Source organism: Theropithecus gelada, chromosome X, assembly GCF_003255815.1.
Source record: "Theropithecus gelada isolate Dixy chromosome X, Tgel_1.0, whole genome shotgun sequence".
Classification (NCBI taxonomy): Eukaryota; Metazoa; Chordata; class Mammalia; order Primates; family Cercopithecidae; genus Theropithecus; species Theropithecus gelada.
The window spans coordinates 149,739,572-149,765,831 of record NC_037689.1 but is presented as its reverse complement, the minus strand read 5'-3'; the positions used below and the strand labels follow the sequence as shown (position 1 = coordinate 149,765,831).

At 37.2% G+C, this 26,260-nt stretch overlaps 1 protein-coding gene across 1 annotated transcript in view; it reads left to right on the top strand.

Annotated features, from left to right (window-relative positions):
- GABRA3 (gamma-aminobutyric acid type A receptor alpha3 subunit) overlaps positions 1–26,260 on the top strand; it is a 288,587-nt gene that overhangs the window by 227,927 nt on the left and 34,400 nt on the right. The window contains exon 7 of the mRNA XM_025372543.1: positions 15,594–15,737. Within this exon, the coding sequence (XP_025228328.1) occupies positions 15,594–15,737 (144 nt within the window). The remainder of the gene's footprint in view (positions 1–15,593; positions 15,738–26,260) is intronic.

Sequence of the window (26,260 nt, the reverse complement as noted above, 5' to 3'; positions counted from 1 at the left end):
GATCTCAGCTCACTGCAAGCTCCGCCTCCCAGGTTTACGGCATTCTCCCGCCTCAGCCTCCCCAGTAGCTGGGACTACAGGCGCCCGCCACCTCGCCTGGCTAGTTTTTTGTATTTTTTAGTGGAGACGGGGTTTCACCGTGTTAGCCAGGATGGTCTCGATCTCCTGACGTCGTGATCCGCCCGTCTCGGCCTCCCGAAAATTTTTAAATGATGTAAGTAGAAGAGGGATCAAACCATGTGGAGCCCAGGTAGGAGGTGACTACAATATTTCTGGGTAGGACAGAGTTGTTTATTGGTGAACAGTGTTCCCTTCATTAACAACTATAAAACCTAGAACCATAAAACAGTAAAGCTCAGTGAAGCTTGAAGTGCCTAAAATTCTGGAGATAGGGGAGAGCCTCTCATAGATGAAGTTGCAACCTACAACTTTTTCATGTCTGGGAGCCTTTGCCAATTCTGGCCTTGGATAGCAGCTTACCGGGCATAGGGCTCATACTGGTGGATGAGAAGAAACAGCAATGATTTGATGATCACACAGGGCTAGGGTGACACAAAGGAAATATCTGAAACATGTCAAATTAATGGCTGATCTCCCTCTCAATATAATTGGTGAATTTTGAATTTGCACGGAGCATGAGGACAAAAGCTAATACGAAAAACGTTGAAAAGGAGAGCTTCCTTTTCTGCAGTCTTCCAATACTAAAAAAAAGAAGCCATGCTAAACTACTAGTTTAAAATCCTAGAGAGCTATATCCTAGGAACAAGGCAATAGCAAAGACAGACTAGATTTAGTAAAAACTATAACCCAGCACAAGTCCATTATGAGATTAAGGTAATAATTCTCCCATACTATCTGTATAGCAAAGTAAATAATGAAGCCTCTATGGTGGAAAAGAGACTTCTCTTTGAAAATACTACAATTTTATACACAATGTATGGAATTCAATGAAAAATCAATAGTCATATGAAAGGCAGGACCATGAGACCTAAAACCAAGTTTTAAAACCAAAGCCAAAAACCGAAATATATAAACAGACCTACAGGTGATTTAGATGTCAGAGTTTGTAGATAAGGACTTTAGAAAGCTATGGCTAATATATTCAAGAAAAAAGGGAAATGATTACTAAAGCAGGTCAAATACCTATATAATTTTAACAGAAAATTGGAACCTATAAAGAAGAATAAATTAGAATTACAGAGAAGTACAATATCTAAAATTCAGAATTCAATGGATAGATTTGACAAGCAGAAGGCAGCATCAGATGACTGAAAAACTGATAAATAGAAAAAGAGCAGAACTGAAGGATAGAAAGATAAATACAGAAACAAGTAAAAAGCATGTGGGTCACAGTAAGGGAATATAAATCATCCTATTATAAAGACGCATGCACATGTATGTTCATCACAGCACTACTCACAATAGCAAAATCATAGAATCAACCTAAATGCCCATCAATAATAGACTGGATAAAGAAAATATAGTACATATACACCATGGAATACTCTGCAGCCACCAAAAAAGAATGAGATCTTGTCCTTTGCAGGGACATGCTTGGAGCTGGAGGCCATTATCCTTAGCAAGCTAACACAGGAACAGAAAACCAAATACCGCAAGTTCTCACTTATAAGTAGGAGCTAAATGATGAGAACACATGGACACACAGAGGGGAACACCACACACTGGAGCTTTTTGGAGGGTGGGAGGAGAGAGAGGATCAGGAAAAATAACTAATGGGTACTAGTCTTAATTACCTGGGTGACGAAATAATCTGTACAGCAAACCCCCATGACACAGATTTACCTATGTAACAAATCTGCACATCCTGCATATGTACCCCTGAACTTAAAATAAAAGTTAATAAAAGAAATTGCAATGTGTAATTTGCAGAGGATAAACAGGCAGATAAAGGAGCAAAAGCAATAATTAAGTAAAGGCCAAACACTTTAAAACTGATGAAAATTATCAGCCCTAATACTCAAGAAATCATATAAACATGAAGCAGCATAAATAGAATGAAAAAATTTCTTATTCTAAAGTTTATATGGAAATATTTAAAGTAACAAGAATAGTTAAGGTGATCTTAAAGAATAATAAAGCTGGGAAATTTACATTGAAATCTAATCTGATATCAGATATCTAGAGGTATTTTGAAGTTACAGTAATTTAGAAAAGGTATTATTGCTGCAAAGTAGACAAATATACTCATGGAACAGAATAGAAGAGAGAGAGAACGAGAGAACGAGAGAGAGAGAGAGAGAGACAGAGAGAGAGAGAGAGAGAGATTCATCTTGACTCTTATATCACATGATAAGCAAAAATAAATTCCAGATGGTTTGCAGATCTAAATGTGAAAGAGTGAAAGGTAAAACAATCCAGCTTTTATTAATAGAAGAAAGCATAAGAGAATGTCTCCATGATCTTGGAAAAGGTAGAGGTTGCTTACACAGGACATAGATTATCATTATCCATAAAGGTAAAATAGAATAACTTAAAATATATTAAAAATTAAGAAATTTTCTTTATTAGAAGATCATTAAGGGAGTGAGTAGAAGCCACAGAGAGGGAGAAAGTATTTGCGTTGCATATGCATAACAAAGGACTCGAAAGCATAAGGCATCCTACAAATCTATATAAAAAGTATCTGAAACCTCGATAGAAAAAAGGCCAAAGTCTCTAATGGGCACTTGTTAAAACAGTTTCCCAAGCTCACAAACACACACAGACAGCAGGCACGCACATGCACATGCACACAGGCACAAACAGACACACACACACAGTGACTGATTGTATTAGTCAGCAGAGAAATGCAAAATAAAATCCAAAGGCTACCAGTACACACCCATTAGAATGACTAACATAAAAAAGACAGAAAATACCACTTCTTGGTGAGGATGTTGAGCAAATCTGTACTCTCATGCACTACTGGTAAGAATGTAAATTTGTACCAAGGTTTTTGAAAATTGTTTGGTGCTATTTAACAGTGCTGTACATGTGCATATCATATAACTTTGCATCTCTAGTCCTGAGCATAGTTCCAAACAGGCATCATTGTTTATGTATACCAAAAGGCATATTAAGAATGTCCATAGCAGAGCTAATTGTAATAAACTCCACTGGAAACTCCCTTAATGTCCATCAGAATGGAATAAAAAGCTGTAGCATAGTCACACAATGAAATACTATACAGCAATGACAATTATATTACACTCAACATGGATGAGGTCACAGCCACAATGCTGAGCAAAAGCCAAATACATAAGTATATACATAGTCTGATTCTATTTATACTATATACACAAACAGGCAAAACTAATACGTGCTGTTAAAAGTCATTATTCATAGAACACTTTCAAACTTCTTAATGCTCTTTATTCATAATACGGATCTCTAACTTTTAATAAATAAAAATATTAATAGTAACTTTAGAAGTATTCATAAAGAGTGGTAGTATATGAAAGATTACTCAGACACTGGAAAATGATAGCAAACTGATAGTATTTGAATAACAACATTTGAATTTCTTAATAAAGTAAACAGCACTACACAGAATCACTCATCAAAATTGCCAGTTTAAGGATTTATTTTGCTTCTTAAACTTGTTATTTATTAGAAGAACACTCTCAGGGTTTGTGTATAGTATACTATGCATATGGTGTATAGTATTTTATGCATTTAGAATACTGTGTGTGCAGTATACTATACATATAAAATACTATGTGTATAGTATACTTATGTATATAGACTTACTAATATTAAATATTCAAAAATTACCATCGGCAGCATAAAGGGCCATTAACACACTTATAATAAGCAAAATCAACTGATCAGGTTGTGACCACTTTAATCCTTTGTACTTCTGTTCTGACACCTGAGAATTTCAAAACTTTAACTCAGTGTGACAGTGTTTCCTGCTCTTGGTTTTGAGTTAACATCAATAGATTCCTTCAAACTAGTAAAGTCTCTATGTCTATTGTTAAGCTTTAATTCTTACAAGATCATTATAATACTTTTTTCTATTTTTGCTCATTTCTCAAGTATTTTTCTCTGGATTTGATATTCAGAAAAATATGTATCTTTCTCAACACAATGTCAGGAAGGAGTTTCCACAGAGAAGCACTAGTCAGGATAGTGGTTACCCTTGGTGAGGGTTGTTATTGGAAAGGGAAGCAAATGATACTCCTGGGTGCTGATTATCTGGAATGTAACTTTGGTGTTCATTAAACAGATCTGGATTGGAGATTTAATTTAGGTGTCATCCACATAGATGATGTTTACAGTCATACAGCTAGATGAGATCACTACAGAAATGACTATATACAGAGAAAAGAAGAGAATCAAGGAAGGACTTTCTTTTTAGACATGGTAACATTTAGAAGCTAGAAAGAAGAGAATAATTTAATAAATGTGAAGACAAAGGCAGGTGACGTATGAGAAAATCTAAAGGGAACGTGTTGTCCTGGAGGCCAAATAAAGTACATCAAGAAGGAGAGTGATTTAAATTCTTAAGTTCCTAAGTGGGCAGTTAAAATTAATCTTAGAAAACCTTTAGTGAGGAAGCAATTCTGGAATGACAGAGTTAGAACTTCTAAAATCCACTCCTCCATAAAAGCAAGGAGACAATTTTCAAACATTGTCAAAATAAACTTTCTCCAAACTCCGGAATTTAACAAAAGTCTCCTAACACTCTGAAGAATGTTATTCAAGAAAAATGATTAGTTCTCAGTAAGACCAGGGAGCCCTATTCCCATCTTCTTCTTCCCTCCTCTGTAGAAGCCTTGAAGATTTTGTCATGATGAAAAGGTCAATCCATCAGAAAGAAAAATAACAATTATAAAGAAATACACACTTAAACACAGAGCCCCAAAATACATGAAGGAACACTGATAGAACTGAAGGGAAAAATAGGACAATTCAACAGTAATAATTAGAGATTTCAATATTCCACTTTCAGTACATAGATAGAACAACTAGGCAGATCAACACAGAAATACAAGATTTGAACAATTCTATAAACCAACTAGACATAACCAACATCTATAGAGCGTTCCACCAAACAACATCAGACTGTACATTATTCTCAAGTGCACATGGAACATTTTCTGAGATAGACCATATATTAGGTCATACAGTAAGACTCAATAGATTTAAAAGTATTGAAATCATACAAAGTACATTTTCTTACCCAAAATTAGAAATCAGTAAGAAAAGGAAATTCCCAAAATTTACAAATATGTTGAGGTCAAACAACACATTCTCCTCTTAAATAGACTGATCCAAATAAAAAATCACAAGGGAAATTAGAAAATATTTTGAAACAAATGAAAATGATGACATAACATACCAAAACTCATGGGATGCATCAGCTTAAAGAAGTGCTTAGAGGGAAATTTATCATTGTAAAACCTATATTTAAAAGAGAAAACTAAAATCAATAACCTGAACTTCCACCTTAAGAGACTAGAAAAAGAAGACCAAGCCGGGCGCGGTGGCTCAAGCCTGTAATCCCAGCACTTTGGGAGGCCGAGGCGGGCGGATCACGAGGTCAGGAGATCGAGACCATCCTGGCTAACATGGTGAAACCCCGTCTCTACTAAAAATACAAAAAACTAGCCGGGCGTGGTGGCGGGCGCCTGTAGTCCCAGCTACTCGGAGGCTGAGGCAGGAGAATGGCCTGAACCTGGGAGGCGGAGCTTGCAGTGAGCCGAGATCGCGCCACTGCACTCCAGCCTGGGTGACACAGCGCGAGACTCCGTCTCAAAAAAAAAAAAAAAAAAAAAAAAGAAAAAGAAGACCAAACTAAATCCAAAGCAAGCAGAAGGAAAAAATAATAAATATTAGAGTACAAATAAATAAAATAAAGAATTTTAAAAATTAAAGAAAACCAAAAAATCTAAGTTATTTGAAAAGATCAGCAAAACTGATAAACCTTTCACCAGACAGACAAAGCAAATAAAAGAATAGAATCACATTACTAAAAGCATGAAAGAAGGCACATCATGCTTGCCTTACAGAAATAAGCAGGATTTTATGGAAATACTATGAGCAACTGTACACCAACCAATTAGATAACCGAGATGAAATGAAAAAAACTCATAGAAATATACAAACTGATGGAACTGACTGAAGGAGAAATAGAAGTTTTCATTGACCCTATACTAAGTAAATAGGTTACATTAGTGATTTAATAACTTCTCACAAAGAAAAGCCCAGGCTTAGATCTAATTGTACAAAACATTTGAAGAAGACTTGATACTAATCAATACCAGGGTTTCACAAATAATTCTTCCAAAATATAGAAGGGGAAAGAACATTTCTTAATTCATTCTACGAGGCTAGTGTTACCCTGATACCAAAACCAAAGGTCACTAGAACATACAACTATAGACAAGTATTTCTTATGACTATAATCATAAGACAGCCATAAGACAAAAAAATCTTCAATGAAACTCTAGCAACTGATTCAAGCAACTTATAAAATGGATTATACATCAGTTTTAAGTGAGATTTATCCCAGGAATACAAAGTTGGCTCAACAACGAAAAACCATTCAACATAATATGACATATTAATAAAATGGACAAAAACCACACGATCATCTCAATACATAAAGAAGCATATATACTCTGCACTAGAAATTCAAAATTTTCTTAATTTGCCAGTAATTAGTGGCTATAACTTGTCCTGTCACTGTGAATAATAAAAGTTTTGAGAATTGCAATTATTTGATTAAGTTATAAACCAATATAGTACCTGTTTCCATTTGGTTTTATATATACCAACCTCGGACTGTAGCTTTCAGATTCATCAGAATGCCTAAATTTTTAAAAAATTATTTTTGTTTTAATTGACAAATAAGTGTGTATACTTTTTGGGTACAATTAGATGTTTCAATAAATATATATATTGTGTAATGATCAAATTGGGGTATTTAACATTTCCATTATCTCAAACATTTATCATGTATTTGTGATGAGAACATTCAAAATCCTCTTTTCTGGCTACTTTGAAATATATCATACAATATTTTTTAAATATAATCAGCCTTCTGCACAATAGCACACCAGAACTTATTCCTTCTATCCAACTATACCTTGTACCCATTAATCAATCTCCCTCCATTAACCAAGCTCTCTCCAGGCCCTCTCTCTTCTCCTTCCCCAGCCTCAGGTAACCGCCATTCTACTCTCTACTTTTATGATATCATGTATTTTAGATTATGTATATGAATGATACAATGCAATATTTGTCATTCTGAGCCTTGCTCACTTCATTTAACATAATATCTTCCAATTTTATCCACATTGCCACAAATAATAGAATTTCATTCTCTTTTTATGGCTGAATAGCATTCCATTGTGTGTGTGTGTGTTTATATAACATTTTCTTATTAATTCATTCATTGATGGACACTTGGATTGATTCCACATCTTGTCTATTTTGAACAGTGCTAAAATAATAATTGAAGTATAGATATCTCTTGAACATACTCTATTTATTTTGGGTGTATACCCAGTAGTGGAATTGCTGGATATTATGGTAATTTGGTTTATAATTTTTTGAGGAAACGCCTTACTTTTTTTCATAGTGGCAGTACTAATTTGTATTCTCACCAACAGTGTATAAGAAAGAGTTCCCCTTTATTCTCATCTTTTCCAGCACTTGTTCTCTTTTGTCTTTTTGATAATAGTCATTCTAACCAGGGTGAGGTGATATCTAATTGTGGTTTTGATTTACATCTCTGTAATGATTAGTGATACTGGGCATTTTTTATATACCTGGTGGCCATTTGTATATCTTCTTTTGAGAGATGTCTATTAAGGTCTTTTGCCCATTTTTAAAATCAGATTTTTTTATATTGAGTTATTTGAGTTCCTTATATATACTGGATATTAACCCCTTATCAGATGTGTACTTTGAAAATGTTTTTCCCATTCTGTGTATTTTCTGTTCGCTCTGTTGGTTGTTTCATTTGCTCTACAGAAGATTTTTAGTTTGATAAAATTCCATATTTCTACTTTTGTTTTTACTGCCTGTGCTTTTGGATTCTTATCTAAAAGAACCTTGCCTAGATGACTGATGGCATGGAGAGTTTCCCCTACATTTTCTTCTAGTAATTTTATAGCTTTGGGTTTTACATTTAAGTCATTAATCCATTTTGATTCGATTGTTTATAGTGAGAGAAAAGGGTTTAGTCTCATTCTTGTACATGTGGACATGCAGTTTTCTCAGCACCATGTTGAAGAGGCAATGGGATTCATCCCAGGGATGCAAAAATGGTTGAAAACATGCAAATGAATAAATGTGATACATGACATCAACAAAATCAAGGACAAAAAACACATGGTCATTTCAGTAGATGAAGAAAAAAATATTCAATAAAGTTCAACATCTCTTCATGATGAAAGCTCTTAACTAATTAGGTATAGAAAAAGAATGTACCTCAACACAATAAAGGCCATATATGACAAACCTACAGCAAACATCATACTGAATGGAAAAGGTTGAAAGCTCTTTTCTAAGATCTGAAACTGTGAAACAAGGCAAGGATACCCAGTCTCACCACTTCTCACAACTACTGGTGAGAAGTCCTAGAAGTACTAGAAGTCCTAGCCAGAGCAATTAGGCAAGAGAAAGAAATAAAAGGCATCCAAATTGGAAAGGAGGAAGTCAAATTGTCCCTATTTGCAGATGACATAATCATATAAATAAATATATATATATCCATACACACATACATATATGTGTGTATATGTGTGTGTTTGTGTGTGTATATATATCCCTAAAGAACTAAACAAAAAATTGTTAGAATTAATGAAGAAAATAAGCAACATGGAAGGATACAAAATCCACATACAAAAGTCAGTACAATTTCTATATGTCAATAGTGAACTATTTGAAAAAAGAAAATGATTCCATTCACAATAGCTACAAAACAATAATATTCCTAGGAACAAATTTAACCAAGGAGGTAAAAGATCTCCACAATGAAAACTATAAACACAAATTAGAAAAACAGAATAAGACACAAATAAGTAGAAAGAGGTCTTATGTTCATGGATTGGAAGAACTGATACTGTTAAAATGTTCATGCTACCCAAAGCAAGCTACACATTCAATACAATTGCTATCAAAACACCAATTACATGCTTCCTGAAATAGAAAAAAAATTCTAAAATTCATATGAAACCACAAAAGACCCAAAATCTCCAAAACTATACTAAGCAAAATGAATAAACCTGGGGACATCACACTACCTGACTTCAAAATATACCATGAAGCTATAGTAACCAAAACAGCATGGTAGTGGCATAAAAATTGACACATAGAACAATGGAACATAAAAAGACACATGCAGTTGTATGTTTATCACAGCACTATTTACAATAGCAAAGTCATGGAATCAACCTAAATGTCCATCAGTGGATGACTGGATAAAGAAAATTGGTACATATATGTATGTACACACACAAACACATACACAGACACCATGGAATACTACTCAGCCATAAAAAGGATGAAATCATGTGTCTGCTGCACCATAGATGGAACTAGAGGCCACTATCCTCAGTGATATAGTTCATAAACTCAACTACTGCATATTCTCACTTGTAAGTGGGATCCAAATAATGGATACACATGGATACAGAGAGTGGAATAATACACACTGGAGATTCCAAAAAATGGGAGGGTATGAGGGGGTGAAGATTGAAAAAATACCTGTAGGGTGCAGTGTTTAGTATTTGGGCAATGGGTACACTAAAAGCTCAGACTTGTTCACTACACAATATATCAGTTTAACAAAACTGCACTTGTAGTCTCCAAATCTATAAAAATAAAAAAATAAAGGAATAAAGAATACAGAAATAAACCTACATATTTACAGCCAACTGATTTTTGACAAAAGCACCAAAATACACATTAAGGTAAGGACAGTCTCTTCAACATATGGTGCTGGGAAATCTGGAGAATCCTTGGATTTTTACTATGTCCAAACCAAACTTAAGTTCTTTTCACTAAAACTCTTTGTGTTCTGTATCTTGGTTTAGATCCTGTATTCTGGTTACTTACCTCCTCAACCTTGTATCATATCCCTTTCCCCATTACACTGGCCTTCTGCCAGTTCCTAGAACTCTTTACCACATAGAAGACTTTGCATTTGCTGGTTTTGGGGAGTTTGGGAGGTTTAGTTGTTTTGTTATTATTTTGGCCTGAAATGTTTTCCATCAAGCTCTTGCATGACTGACTCCTTCTCATTTTTTAATATTTTAGATTAGAAACTACCCTCAGAGAGATCTTCTCTTATCACTGTATCTAATGACGCCCCTCCTCACCCTGTAACTCTACTTTATTTTCTTTATAGCATGCACCACTATCTGTTACTATATTATTTATTTACTTGTTTATTGTCTGTCTTTTCTCACTAGACTGTAAGCTCAATGAGGTGATGGGGCCTCAAATGATTTATGACCTCTGTGTCTTCACTATCTAATATGATGCCTTGATATTTGTTGAACGGGTAACTGATTAAATCAATTTATCAAGCAAGTGGTTTCTGACAATATTTCAAAAGAAATACATTCTCATTTGTGCTAACATGGCAAGATTGTTTGTTACTTCCATTTTTCCTGGGGTGTGTTACATACCAAGGCTCAGATAACAGAAGGAGGCATTTTGCTAAGCAACTAAAGACAAGGAGATGCTTTAGCCATTATAACTCATATGAGATATATTGAGGGGCCCATTCAGGGAGTGCAAAAGTTCTAAATGTCAGGTAGATATCCTTTCTTCAGGAACCAGTCCCTCCACCCTACCCCAGCTCCTCCATGAAAGTACAATGATTGTAATTGAGATGAGGGGGCAGTTTTATAGGAGAGAAGCTGAGGAATTAAAGGAGCCCAAATCCATGGAGGAAGGAAAGCAGAAAGAGGTCTAACTGGGAAGAATTCTGTTCCCCAGTGGGTGAATAAATTCCATCATTATCCATGTACTTGCAAAAGCTACAATGTTAGGATCATGTAGAATCTTTTTTAAATGTCCTTTTTCCTTTCTTAACCACATGAAAACTCAAAAATTATAATCATTTCTACTTCTGAAATCGCTCCGTCCCACTCAGTTCAACCCACTGTCTAGTATATTATGCCTATGGGTCACTGACACCAAAAGGCATTGTGATGACCTTTTAAATACCGTCTTGGCTTCAGTTTCACTCTTTTCCACCAGCCATCCCTATGACAGCCAGGGTGATCCTTCCCAAGCTTATATCTGGTCATGTCATCTTTCTCCTTTAGGCATGTCCACAACTCGTTGTGTGTACACACATGTGCATATTCCAACAGAGGTTCCCACTTGCCCATTAGAAGTTTCTTCTGGGGACTATATAATAAAAGCAAGAAATCCAGGACTGCAAAAACTCTTATTTCTTAGGGTAGGCAATTCAGACTTTTTTTTTTTTTTTTTTTTGAGACAAAGGCCTTGCTCTATTGCCTGGGTTGGAATGCAGTGGCTCGATCATTGCTCACTGTAGCGTTGAACCCCTGGGCTCAATTGATCCTCCTGCCTCAGCCTCCTGAGCAGCTGGGGCTACAGGCATGTGCCACCATGCCCAGCTAATTTTTAATTTTTTTTTTTTTTTGCAGAGACGGTTTCTTTCTGTGTTGCCCAGGCTGTTCTCAAACTCTTGGCCCCATGCAATCCTCCTGCACTGGCCTTCCAAGGTGCTGGGATTACAGCATAAGCCACTGTACCCAGACTAACTTGGATATTTTATGCTATTTATTAAGCTTCCTTCTGGCCTGTGACTCCAGTGATACTATTAATTCCTTTACCACTCCATGTGCTCACATACTTTTTGCCTTGACTATGTTGTTCTTTGCTAGGAATGTCCTTCTTTCACCTCCTAAAGGTGGCGTCGTCTTCTGAGTATCATTTACTTTAGGAATCCTTCTGTAACACCCCACTCTGAGCAGGAGTAATAGTGCTCACCTCTGTTTTTACTTAACACTTGTGTTTATTTCACTAGTGTGCATACTCCTATATTCCAAATTGCACTACAGCCATTGTGCTTTCTCTGTCTCCCCAAGTAAATTGTGGGCTTCCTGATGTGATGGTGGCCACTGTGCCTTCACAAACTTTGTTTACCAGTACAAGTCAGGCTCCAAGCAGACACTTGATCGAGTAATTTTCAATTTGTTTTTGTTTTCTTCTTACACTTACTCGTGTCTTTCCTGCTTTGCCCTCTATCTTATGAGAAGAGGGTATTTTTTTCTCCACAAATCCCTCTATTCCCATATATTATTGCCAAAGACATTAAATCATTGCTTTCTGCATAAAGTAAGTTGCTACTCTGGCCAAGTGAATTTTCTGAGATACTGATAGCTGCACAATTTATTGTCACATCTGTGTTAGGATCTGCTTGGATTTTCAGGGTGAATATTCAGGGCTGTCTGTGCCAGGTACTTAGCTTAAGTTAAGAGCTCCAGCAAGAAATTCATTTTCCTTTTTAGGGGTGGAAACAAAATCTTCCATTGCTTACACTTTCCATGAACAAACCTGTTTACATTTTACACTGTCAAAATCTTGGGTAGATTGGATAGAACATGGCACTATCTTTAAACAAAAAGTGTTACAACCATCTGAACAGCAAAGGTAAGAAGACATATACAGATGATTCCCTGCTTAGGAGTAGGGGTACCCCAAGCATATGTACTAAAGATAAAAGACTCTGGGGAAAAATAAGAGCACAAGGGTCTTATGAATTCATATTTCACTGATAGTATTATGACTGCCTCATATAATATCAGTATAAATTTTAGGTAAGGGTATGAGAAGGGTTCTGAGAAGATTTCCCTTTCTTCTTGGTGATAATAGTTTAAAGGTCCACAATTCAAGCTGAGAGCCCTAGATATCCCATAAGTAGAAGAGGATGCTTTGTTTTTAAGGTGGAATCATAAGGAATCATAGCCATCTATAGGAGAAAGTCCCTAGACCACAGGTTGTAAATTGGGAGCTTCAGGTGTGATTTGTTTGATCCACACACTGTTTACAACTTTTAAAATTATTTGCTAAGATTTTACATTTGGGAGATGTCACATAAAATTCCACATTTGCTTATTATTTCACAAAATCAGAAGATTGACAAGACTGGGCTCAAATCCTACATGGCTTCAATCAGTCGAAGCCAAATAGTGACTATCCCTTGTAGATGAGGATATGCTTTCCCTTTCCTCATAACCTCCATCACTTTCACCTCACTCCCTGAAAAGGGAGTCTAATATCAATTGCCAGTAATCATCTCACTTGCACTTTTGTTTTACTTACAAGAGAATTAAGAGCTCCCAGTAGAAATGAGGAAAGTGAAAGAGTTCTTGTACCATATCTATCAATTTTGTTTTTTAATTAAGACATGCTGAGATGGCTATACTTTAAACAAGATGGGAGAGTTTACATTTTCTTATAGAAATAAAAGATATTTTCCCATCTTTAAGCACACAAAGCATGCTTCTATTGAAAACATAAAACTTCATATATCAAAATTATGCTATTCATTACAAAAAACATATGATTTTTATATAGAAGAACTGCACAATGAAAATATTAATTAAAAACATTGAAAGTTAGGTTTTGTGCTTCAATGCATACACTAAATGTTATTGCTAGAAAATGTGGTTATGCATTCAGCAACAAACCTTTATAGGCATCAAAATGTTTCATAGGTACCAAACTTGTAAAAAAAAGTCTATTAATTGCATCAGAAATGTATGTGTCCAACTAGAAATATTGTTGTTGTTGTGTTGAAGAAATGACTGAGACTATATACAAGGCAAGTTATGTGGAAAAGTTAAACTTCCTGTGATATTTTCCTTTGCAGCGTATGAGAGCACAGATATAAAAAATACCATAGAGTTATGAATATTTGTTCATGATGTCAATGAGAATTTTGATGTGATTGGAGAAATTTTTAGTGTGCTACTCATCACAAACAAAGCAGGAAATTACTTATTTAGGTGTATTGAAAAAGTTTTAAAAAGTGTAATGTAAGCAGATCACAATTAGTACCCATGAATAGCTGTTAATGTCAGACTTGTGTAATGTATATCCAATGTTGCAAAGTTTTGCAGGGACCCAGCATTTATATTTGTTTATTGGCAGATTCACCAGAAATTATTTGCTTTGTGGTAAAAGGTTTAAATAGAGTATATTAGGGGTATAGTAGTTGCCACCATGAGGTAGAGGAACCCCTCTTCCCCTCTGACTTGAACAATAGGCAGCTCAAAACTTGAAGGAAAAGGGTATACAGTATGTGATCAGCTTCCCTTTATGAGCCTGGGTGCCTGAGTTAGGGCAAGTACTCACCTTAGATATAAAATCCACGGTGGAAAGAGTTAATCACGTCAGGGAAGGAATCAACTCATTTCTTTAATATACTGACTAACATTAAGTAACCCCACCTCATTTCTCACCATTTCCCTTACTCACACCCCTGTTCATCTATACAAATTCTGTACTTGACACTGGAATTCTAAATGCAAGCCTTGACATTAATGCTGATACAAAAGAAAAGGTGTCAGTTGTCTTGTTTGCATATCAAAATGATAATAAGTTATGAAAGAAAATTAATTATTGTAATTTTAATTTGGAATTTTTCTTTTTTAACTTAAAATATCACTAGTTTGAATTTTTGCTTTCTCTGATATGCTCACCCCATAATTAATTAAATTTGTATTACTTTTCTGCCAGTTTATTTTTCTTACAGCTAGCCTGATTCAGTTATTCAAGGTACCTCTGTATTGGTCTGTTTTGCTTTTCTGTGAAGGAATACCTGAAGCTAGGTAAATTACAAAGAAAAGAGTTTTATTTGGTTCACGGTTATGGGGGTCTGTACAAGAAGCATGGAGCCAGCATCTGGTTTCTGTAAGGACATCAGGAAGCTTTCATTCATGGTGAAAGGCAAAGCAAGCCAGTGTGTCACATGAAAAGAGGGAGCAAAAGAGAGAAGAAGGTGCGAGGCTCCTTTAAAACAATCAGATAGCCTGTGAAGTAATACAGCAAGAATTCACTCATTACTGGAGGGGGGTGGCATCCAGCCATTTGTGAGGGATCTGCCTCCATGACTCAAACACCTCCCACTGGGCCCCACTTCCAACACTGGGGTTCACATTTTAACATAAGAATTGCAGGGGCCAAATATCCAAATTATGTCAACCTCTATGGCTCCTGTAGGTATTTGAGTCTGTGACATCTACATGAGATAATATTTTAGCCATTCTTTCCCCTTTCTTTCCAACAGAAGAAAAAGTTTATTGACTGTCTAGAAGACAGTCACTGAAGTATGAGAACACTTTGAGTTCATTTCAATGTACACAGCATATACTACAGTAGCTATTCAATGAGAGTTTATTGGATGGATGGATGGATGGATGGATGGATGGATGGATGGATGGATGTACTGATGTACTTCAGTTGAAGACAGACCACATGCCCAGAACTCTTTGAAGATGGAAGTTTTATTTCAATCTCATTTGAGTTTAGTATCAAGGGTAATCATTCTCTGTTTCCTTCAACTTCTCTTTATTGACTCTTCTCTGCCTTAGATGCCTATACAACAGCTGAAGTGGTTTATTCTTGGACTCTCGGAAAGAACAAATCTGTGGAAGTGGCACAGGATGGTTCTCGCTTGAACCAGTATGACCTGCTGGGCCATGTTGTTGGGACAGAGATAATCCGGTCTAGTACAGGTATTTAACTTATTTTATTTAACAAACATTTCTGTAACCTGTACTGCATGCCAGTCACTGTTCTAAGTGCTTATAAGTTATTTAATCTTTAAAGCAATGTTGTGACAAAGGTAGTATTATCATGAGAAAACTGAGGTATATAAAAGTTCAGTAATTTGCTCCTTGTCACAGTTATGCAATGGCAAAACGAAAACGAACACTTGTCAGATTGGCTCCCGAGACCATCCTCTTAACCACAATTGCCTGCTGCCTCTTGGAGAGTGGTGCAGAAGGTGAAGGGAATTAGGGTTAGAGTATGAGAAAAGAAAGCAGATGGAGGCCATGGTGGGCAAAGAGCTGAGCTTTGTTCCTAAAGATTGCATTAAAATAATTGCTTAACTCAGCCCGTGCTGAGGTGGCACATTAACTAATCCCAGAAAATGTCAAGCACACAGCCAGGATGTCCAGGGAGTAGCCATGGAATTATTTTCTTAAGTGGATCACGTAACTCAGAAAAAAGCTTGGTTGGCAAAACCTGCTAGGTTTTATCAATGGCTAACTCTTGGATATTGACAAATGGAACTAGAGTTTTGTTCTGTGGCCTTAAGTCTGTCCATTTTGAAATGACCCCTGAGCAGTTCAAGGGGCCTGAGGAACGATATATTCTGGATCTCAACTAACCTTAGAATGTTCGTCAAAATGGAGTATATGCTGGGGCCCACATATCACATAATATTTTTTTGCTATGAAATGATAGAACTTTCAACATTAATTTTCAAGCAACACTTGTCTGTGTGAATCCACAATTATATATGTCCTTTTATCTCATTATCTAGACATACGCTGTTCCCTCTTGTGATGTCACAGTTGTCATCTCCTCTGCCCCCTGTTCTCCTTCCACCTCAGAATCAGGGAAGGGTGCCTTAAAAAAATCAACATTTGAAATGGAATTGAAGGACAAACAGGATTTAGAGATCTGGAACTAGTGTGGGAAAAGGGTATTCTTGACAAAGGCAACACTGAGATGTCAAAAATTCAGAAGTATGAGAGAGCATGGCCTGTTAGGGAAGCTGAAAGCTGTTCAGAGTAAGATGCAGAAGGGATAGAGAGTGTAGGGCTGCGGGGGTGGGTGGGCTGTTCCATGGGGTCCTGGGGTCATGTGTGGCAGGCCTCCGGCTGGACCAGTCCAAGTGGCACAGGCAGGCAAGGTGTGGCTGGCCCCAATCTGAAGAATTCCCTCCCTCCAGTGGGTGAGTACTGCTGCTGGGGTCAAGTGCCTGGCTTTGGCAGAAGCAGTAGAGGTGGCTGGCGGTTGGAGTGTCTGGGCCTCCTGTGCCCTGCCCCTGTGCCCCAAGAGCGCTCCTGGCTATCATTCATTGGCTTACCTGGGCCACTGCGTGGCCAGGGCTCAGAGCCCTGGGAGTGTGGGCAGGGTCAGACAGGGACCCGTCCCTGGCTTACTCTGTTGAAGGTGACGCAGGGGCGTTGACATACTTTTCCTGCACTGGCTGCACAGGTACTGCCAGCCGTCAGGACCCTGATCCCGGGACTGTGCAAGCAAGGAGGGAGAGGAGTCATTTGTAGGTCTCACACACCCTCCTGTCCCCTCACGTCTGCACTGGACCCCTTACATGTGTGAGCAGAGAAGCTGGCCTCCTGCTTCCAGAGGTGCCACCACCACTGCCACTGCCTGGTTTCCCCTCCCTTCCCCACCCCAACTTAAGGGAAAAGAGGAAGGAGACCCCAGGAGGAGGCCAAGGCTGCAGCATCTCATAGCCCAAAGTTGTGCACTGTACAGCTGGGCCCTAGAGGCTGAGGGCCTGCCCTTGCTGCTGCGGGGATTTCCTCCTCGGAGTGAGCAAGCAAGAGAAGTGCCTGTATCTGTTCACTCCTCTCACCTCCCCGTCTGTCCTGGGCACTGCCCCGCCTGGCATCAACTCTTGAGACCAATCCTTGGCTGCCCAATCAGACCCCACTCCCACTTCATTTGGGTAAACTGCTGTTGGTCTCATCTTGAGCTCACAGAAGATACATGTTCATGACAGGAAAATTAGAAATATATGGAGGAGCAAATATTGGAAATTAAAATACTTTTTATTTCCACTTTCCAGAAGTATCTTAGAAGATTTTGGTACATTAACTGATTATTTTACATTTGGTATTTAAGACAGTTCCCTTTGCATTTTCTGTATAAATATGTTTTTATATAAATGGGGCCATAGTATTGATACTGTTTTATAAGCTAATTTTTATTTAATTTTATATTATAAATGTGTTTTTCATGTCAGTAAATGCACATAATCCAAGTAAAATGTAGACGAGATTTAGTAAAATATTTTAGCAATTAGAATGAACACACCACACATTTCATTTATTATTACTTGTTTTGGTTACTTAAAAAAAAAGTGAAAAGCCTTCCTGTCAGGCCAGAGCATAGTTGACAATGATGATAATCCCTGTTGTCACTAGGAAGTGTAGCATTTCTTTGTGAAACTCAATAAAATAGTATCTTTTTTGGTAATGTCTTCATATAGATGGATCACAATCTATTTAAACAATCATCTACTATTATATTCTGTGTTTTAATGCTATAAACAACGCTGTAAAGACCCTTCTTTTCCCTATAACATTTTGCTCCTATGTAAGTATCTGCCTAAGATACAGACAGGATATTGAGATTGCTATTTCAGAAAGTAGACACGTTAAAAAAATTGATACATATTGACAAACTGCTGTTCTGAAAGGTTCAAGAATTCCCACTCCTATTATCAGTGATGAGCATGCCAATTTCCCCTCACCCTTGCCAACACAGGTATCATGGGTTGAATTGTGTCCCCTGAAAAGATATGTTTAAGTCCTAACCCCCAGTACCACAAAATGTGACCTTATTTGGAAACAGGGTCACTGCAGATGTAATGAGTTAAGATAAGGTCATACTGCAGTGGAGTGGGCCCTAATCCAATATGACTGGTATCCTTATAAAAAGGGGAAATTTGGACATAGAGACATACACATGCATGTGCATGCACATGGAGAACACCATGTGAACATGAAGGCAGGGATTGGGGTGATGCTTCTATAAGCTGAGGAACACCAAAGATTGCGAGAAAACAACTTGAAACTAGGAAGAGGCAAGAAAGGATTTCCCTACAATTTTCAGAGGGAGGGTAGCCCTGCTGACACCTCAATATCAGACTTCCAGCCTCCAGAACTGTGAAAGAATACATTTGCTTTGTTTTAACCCATCCAGGGTGTAGTACTTTCTTATGGCAGCCATAGGAAAATAATGCAACAAGATATTGTCGTTCTTGTTTTCTTACTGTTTTTCAAAGTAATACATGGGTATGGTGGTAGAATTAATAATGATCAATTTCTGAGCATGTAATATGTGCAAAGCATTTCTCTGAGGGCATGTATTAACTCAATTAACCTTTGAACAACAGTTTGAGGTGGGTGGTGGTATTATCTGAGGTTTATAGATAAGGAAATCGAGGCTCAGACAGATTAAATAATTTTCTCAGGGTCACACAGTTGGTAAGTGGTAGAGCAAGATTTGGAAACAAGGCAGCAAATTTGCTCCAGAGTCTATAAGCATAATAACTACACGGACCACTCCCTTTTTACTTTGCATCTAGAAGGAAGGATGTAAGGAGAGAAGGAAGGCAGGAAGAAAGGCAGGGAGGGAGGGAAGAAGGAAAGAAAAGAAAATTTAAAAATCAAATAATAGAAAGGTATATACTGAAAAGGAGCAGTTCTCATTTTAACTACTTATGTTTTACTTCTGATGGTTCCCTCCATAGTTCTGAATAATGAGCTTATACTGCTGTTTTTCACCTTTAGAGACGAAACATTGATTCCCTACTCTAAGGTATATGAGTGCTTATCTCACTTCCATTGGCCCTACCTCTCCTTTCCTTCAAGTCTTGATAGCTGGATCAAATAGTTAGCTATATTTATTGATCTATCAACCCTTCTGTCCTCATATCCTCTCCTTCTTTCTTCCAACTTCTGACAACTAAAAGTTTGCTTTCATTGTAAAAACAGATTAAAATGTACACTTAGTTCTTGTGGTAGGGAGAATAGTGGCCCCCCAAAGATGTCCACATTCTATTCCCTAGAACCTGTGAACATGTTAGGTTACATGGAAAGTGGGGATTAAGGTTCCTAATCAGCTGATTTCAAAATAGATTATTCTGAATTATTCAAGTGGGCATAATGTAACCATGAGGATCCTTATAAAGGAGAGGGAGGGAGACAAGAGTCAAAAAGAAAATGAGTAGAAGATATTTTACAGCTGGCTTGAAAGATGACAAATGGGGCCACAAGCCCAGAAATGTGGACTACCCAGAGAAGTCAAAAAGGCGAGAAAACCTATTCTTCCGTAGAGTCACCAGAAGTGAAGGCAGCCCCACTTACATCCTGATTTTAGCACAGTGAGACCCATTTTAGACTTCTGACCTTCAGAAGTATAAGAGTATAAGTTTGTGCTGTTTTAAGCCAACAAGCGTGGGGTAATTTGATAAAGTACCAATAAATAGAAAACTAATACAGTTATATACCCCTAATTAAGCTTTCAATACTTTCTCTATAGATTGATTTAAAAAGCTCAAAACCAGCAAGAGAAATTTGTATTATTATGACTGTGTAAATACTGTCTTTTGTTAGGATTGCATTTCTTCTTTAAGGGCCTACCACCCACTTAAATTTCCCTAGTTTTCTGTAGAAAGACGCTTCAGAGTATTTTAGAAAAAGGCACTCAGGTTATCTTTCTTTCGACTGCGAGAGTAAACATATTGATATAGCCACTGTGCCTATGGAAGTAGGGCTTGTAACTTTTCCAAGTTCAGATCTGCAGGAAATGTCCCTATTTTCCATTCCCATTCTTGAGACCCTCTCCCTTTGTCCCTGCAGCCTCCAGGTCTGTGTCCTCTCTGGGCGGTGCCAGCAGGGACCTCCCTTGTAAACTGACCTCCCTCTGCAGCTTCTCATCTACACTGAGGCCTGCTTTCACCATTAGCACTTTCTGAATTCCAAAATTCTCTTGAGCTCTTTAATTCATTCTTTACTGTTGTTTTCTTCCTTATGGGTTTATTCTATTTTACTGTTTTCACTGGCACTTGATGAAGTCTTAAGAGAAAGAGGAGGTAAATGTTGCTGCTCAGTCTGCTATATGAATTGGACATCTTTCCAACTTTTTACCTACATTTTTTAGGAACTACATTATTTCCATTTTTAAAATTTACATCTCGAATATAATCTGGAGTTTTATTTTTGGTTTGCACTATGAGGTAACCAAATGTACCAGTAGCCATGAATGAATAATCCAGTGTTTCCTCAGTGAAATGAGATGCTGCTTTTATCATATACTAAATTCATATGTGTGCACATACATACACATACAAATGCATAAATCTGTGTCTATATTTATTATTCTCTTTCATTGTTGTCTTTCTGTCTATTTTTATATGTATTACATTATTTTAATTATTGTAGATAAATGTTTTCAAACTGTGTACACACACACACACACACACACACACACACACACCCACCATACTCTTTCTAGGAAGATACACAAGAGGCTGTTAATCATAGTTACCTAAAAGAAGGAGATGTGAAATGGGTAATTTGGGGGCAGATTTGGGAGGGAGACATTTTGCTGCACATACTTTTATACCTATTGATTTAGGAACCATATAAAATATTATTACCTCACATATATATGTATTGTTTTTATTGTGACCATAAATTATGGGCATTCCTTTCTAAATTCTGCATACACTCTTCCATGTAGGGTCTAGCATATGAATGGAAATCTAGGCCAGAGAAAGGTCAGACCCACAATCCATGGATGTTCTGATTGGTATGGCTGGCTTTCTCTCCAAATGCTGTCAGTCCTCACTATGAACTAGCTTCAAGCAGAGGCTGTCTGCTCTTTGCTCCAGATTCAAACATGTATTAAATAAATGAATGAAATTCCTCAAAGTCTGTGGCTAGTTGTTGACATCATCCCCTATTTTCCCTAATTTGGCGAATTATTACATTAATTTTCTAAAATGATAGTTTGGATGTGTGATCCTTATATATCCATCTTTCCTAGAAATTTTGATCATTTGTTAGAATGACATTTTTATTATTATTGGCATTGTATATATTATTTCTTTAGATGTGTAGCATAGGTAAGTAAAGATAATGCATAAAACAGGACCTAAAGAAAAATCAGAGAGATGGAAATAAAAAGAAAACAGGAGGCAAGACAAAGAACAAGGAATAGAGATAGAGAGCGGGAAAAATACCTAAGATAGATTTAAGAAAATATATCCACTTACTTTTTTATGATGAGTTAATTTGCCAAGCTAAAAATTCCTCTTGTGTGTTTCAAAACCTTAGAAACTAGCTACGTTGTAAATGTGTTTTATGTTCTATTATGAAATATTTCACATTTAACACAGATGGAATTTAATAGACTGAAGTGCAAAGGCAGGAGAAAAATCTCCCAAATCACTTAAAGGGTCATCCCTCATAGGTAAGTAAAGATAATGCATAAAACAGGACATAAAGAAAAATCAGAGAGATAGAAATAAAAAGAAAACAGGAGGCAAGATACAGAACAAGGAATAGAGATAGAGAGCGGGAAAAATACCTAAGATAGATTTAAGAAAATATATTCACTTACTTTTTTATGATGAGTTAATTTGCCAAGCTAAAAATTCCTCTTGTGTGTTTCAAAACCTTAGAAACTAGCTACGTTGTAAATGTGTTTTATGTTCTATTATGAAATATTTCACATTTAACACAGATGGAATTTAATAGACTGAAGTGCAAAGGCAGGAGAAAAATCTCCCAAATCACTTAAAGGGTCATCCCTCATAATAAGAAAGACAGAGAGACACAGCAATAGGGGAAAGGAGGGAGAGAATCTAACAAACCCACTTCAGGAACATATAGTCAGTTATGTAAAGCATTATTTAGCTAAACTGTGCGGCATTTCTGATACATAGATAATAACTAATTTGTGAATACATATGCATTGTATGTTTTATATTGTACCTTTGAATATTTCATATACAACATACACAACACAGATGGTATATAATGAGCTTAATAAGCTGGGTCACAAGGGTGGAGGTGGGATGGAGGAAATTGTGAAATCTTCCAGTTTGATTAAAATTTCAGTTCTCTCTTTGGCAGGGAAGAAGATGTATAGAGATGGAAAATATCAGAGTTGTGTTTAAGAAAACTGATTAAGTTAATTGACATAATAAATTAATTTGCTAAGCTTTCTAAAAGTCCACTTGTAAGTTCCACGCATAGAAATGATCTAAGTTGTGAATACTTGTTAATATATAAAGGTGTCTTTCCATTGTCCCTTTGACGATTTCACACTGGACCCAGATAGTCTGCAATACAAGGACAGAAACAAGGGAAATCTTTGCAACCTAGTAAAAGGTGTCAGTTCTTACTAAAGAGAATTCCTTTCACCTCTTCAGAAGACAGACAACAAGACATAATGAGAAAGAAATAAATATAGAAAAGGAGAGGATTGAGGAAAATCAATGTGTTCAACTGTTTTGAGTCAGTTATTCAAAACAAGTGGTTAATTTTATAATCTTTTGAAAAGTCCATTTGCTTTGTCTTTTAGATCCACAGAATGTAATTAATTTATGAATATTTATTACATCTTTTATATATTAAATATTTCACATGATCAGAGATAGGATTAATAGGTAGGGTTTGGAAATGTGAGACTAAGATGGAAAAGAGAGAGAATTGCCTAAGCTAATCAAAGTCCAACTCTCATGAAAAACAAATCCCCAGTGCCTTCTCAGTGGGGAGAGAGTGAAGGAAAGGGAAAGGACAGAAAGAAGTAGAGATGGACACAGACAGAAGATAAAACAAAGAAAGAAAAGAATTGAAAAAAGAAGCAGAGAGAAAGAAAAGAGATGGGAACCCCAAAGTTGTAATTTTTAATTTGCTAAACTTAAAATAAGCCTACTTGTATTTTTTGTGTTCACATAAACAAGCTAAGATGTGAATACATATTCAATATGGGTTGTATATTGAGCCTTGGATGACCGGGTGGTGCTTCCTAGGTTTAGGTACAAGGGAGTGGGTAGAGTAGAAAAGTGGGAAATTGCCTCTTTCGGGAATCCTGCTAAAACCAAATGTGGGTGAAGGAAGAGAGGTGAAAAATAAGAAGCTCTGATAAGAGTGCTATTAGAGCAGGCATATTGCAAGGGTCTTTGAGGACTATTTTGGAGAATCTGGCTTTTACTCTTTGAGAGATGGTAAACCATTGGATAGTCTTGAACAGAAGACAGACAAGATCTGACTTACGTTTTAATAAGATAATTTCTGGCAGGTATACTATGAATGCATTGAAGAAGTGTCAAGGACAGAGCAAGGAGACCAGTTAGAAAGCTATTACAGTACTCTAGGTGAGACATGATGGTGGCTTAGACCAGGGTGGTAGCAGTAGAGGTGGTGAGAAGTGGTCAAATTATGGAAATATTTTGGAGAAAGAACCAGAATAGTTGGCTGATTGATTGATTTTGTGTGTGTGTGTTGTGTGTGTGTGTGTGTGTGTGTAAATGTGTGAGAGAGAAAGGAGGGAGGGAGAGTGAGCAAGATAGAGCAACAGAACACGGTGGGGTTGAGAAGTCAGTGGAAAGTCTCTTGGGGGAGCCATTTTGAATTGGTGTGGGGGATGGGGAGAGTGAAAACCAAAATCTTGATTTTCATGTTAAGTCAGGATGCCTATTAGATCCCCAAGTAGTGATGTCTAATATATAAATCTTAGAGCTGAGTAGAGAATCTTAAGGCTCCTATAATAAAGTACCACAAACTGTGCAACTTACCAGAAATGTGTCTCACAGTTCTTAAGGCTAGAAGTCTCAAATCAAAGCATCAGGAAAGTTAGTTCTTTCTAGAGATTCTGAGGGGGAAAATCTGTCCCTTGCCTCTCCTTAGTTTCTGGTGGTGGCTGTAATCTCTGGCATTCCTTGGCTTGTAGCTGCACCACTCCAATCTCTGCCTTTTTTTTTTTTTTTTTTGAGACAGAGTCTGGCTCTGTTGCCCAGGCTGGTGTGCAGTGGCCCGATCTCAGCTTACTGCAAGCTCAGCCTCCTGGGTTCACACCATTCTCCTGACTCAGCCTCCCGAGTAGCTGGGACTACAGGCACCCGCCACCACACCTGGCTAATTTTTTGTATTTTTCATAGAGACGGTGTTTCACCATGTTAGCCAGGATGGTCTCGATCTCCTGACCTCATAATCCGCCCACCTCGGCCTCCCAAAGTGCTGGGATTACAGATGTGAGCCACCGCTCCCGGATTTCTGCCTGTTTTTTACATATCCTTCTCCCTGTGTGTCTGTGTTTTCACATGGTGCTCTCTTCTAAGGACACTAGTCGTGTTGGATGAGGGGCCCACCCTACTCCAGTGCTGCATGACCTCATCTTAACTAACTACATCTGCAATAACACTATTTCCAAACAAGGCCACAGTCTGAGGTAACAGGGGCTAATGCTTCAGTATATATTTTTGAGGGACACAATTCAACCCATAACAAGTAGGAAGCCCAGGTAGAAGATATACATTGGGGAATTATTAGCGTTTAAGGTATTAAAGACATAGGCTGGATGAGAATGGCCAGTGTCTGAGTGAGACAGAAAAAAGAAGTACAAGTACAGAGCTTTGACATCCTCCAGTGTTTAGAAATTAAAAGGAACAGCAAAGGAGACTTTGGAGGAATGGTCTGTGAAGTAGGAGAGAAACCAGAAAAGCATCATGGCCTAGAGGTTCTGTGAAGAGAGTGATTACAAGAGGGATGAAGGATCAACTGCATAAAGTGCTGCTGAAAAATCCAGTAAGAGGGAGGATTGACTAATGCATTTAACAACATGGGGTAATTATTAGTGCCTATCTCACAGAGCTGTTAGGAGGATATAAAGTTAACACTCCACAAACACTCAGAAAAATATTTTGGCACACAGTAAAAATGCAGTAAGCGCTCACTCTTATTTTAGGAGTGGGATAATGTAGGTCAGTTCACATTCTGCTATGTGAACTTTTGGGTCTAACCAAGTAGGTACATTAGAACAGCAGAGCATAATGGTTAAAGAGCATGAACTGTGGACAACCTACCTGGGCTTGACTTTGGGCTTTACTACTTACTAGCTGTGTAACCTTATGCAAGTTGCTCCATCTCTCCTTGCCTCAGTTTCTTGAGTTATAAAATGAGGATAACAATAGTACCTACCTCATAGGGTTCTTGTGAAGATTAAATATTTTATAATGTTAAAGTGCTAAATGAGTGCCTATCACATAGAAAGTGCTGTAGAAGAGATTTTTATTTTATTATTATTTAAATGAGAACATTAATTTACTTGAATGAATTGTGTCAAAATTGTTCTGAGCAAGCTGTATTGGTACGCTGATGGCATTGTTTTTTTTCACACACACACAAAAAAACACACTGTTTTGTGATTATTAAAGGGCTTTGGTTATATGAACTTGGGAGGTGCTGGAATACCCTGTCTTGAA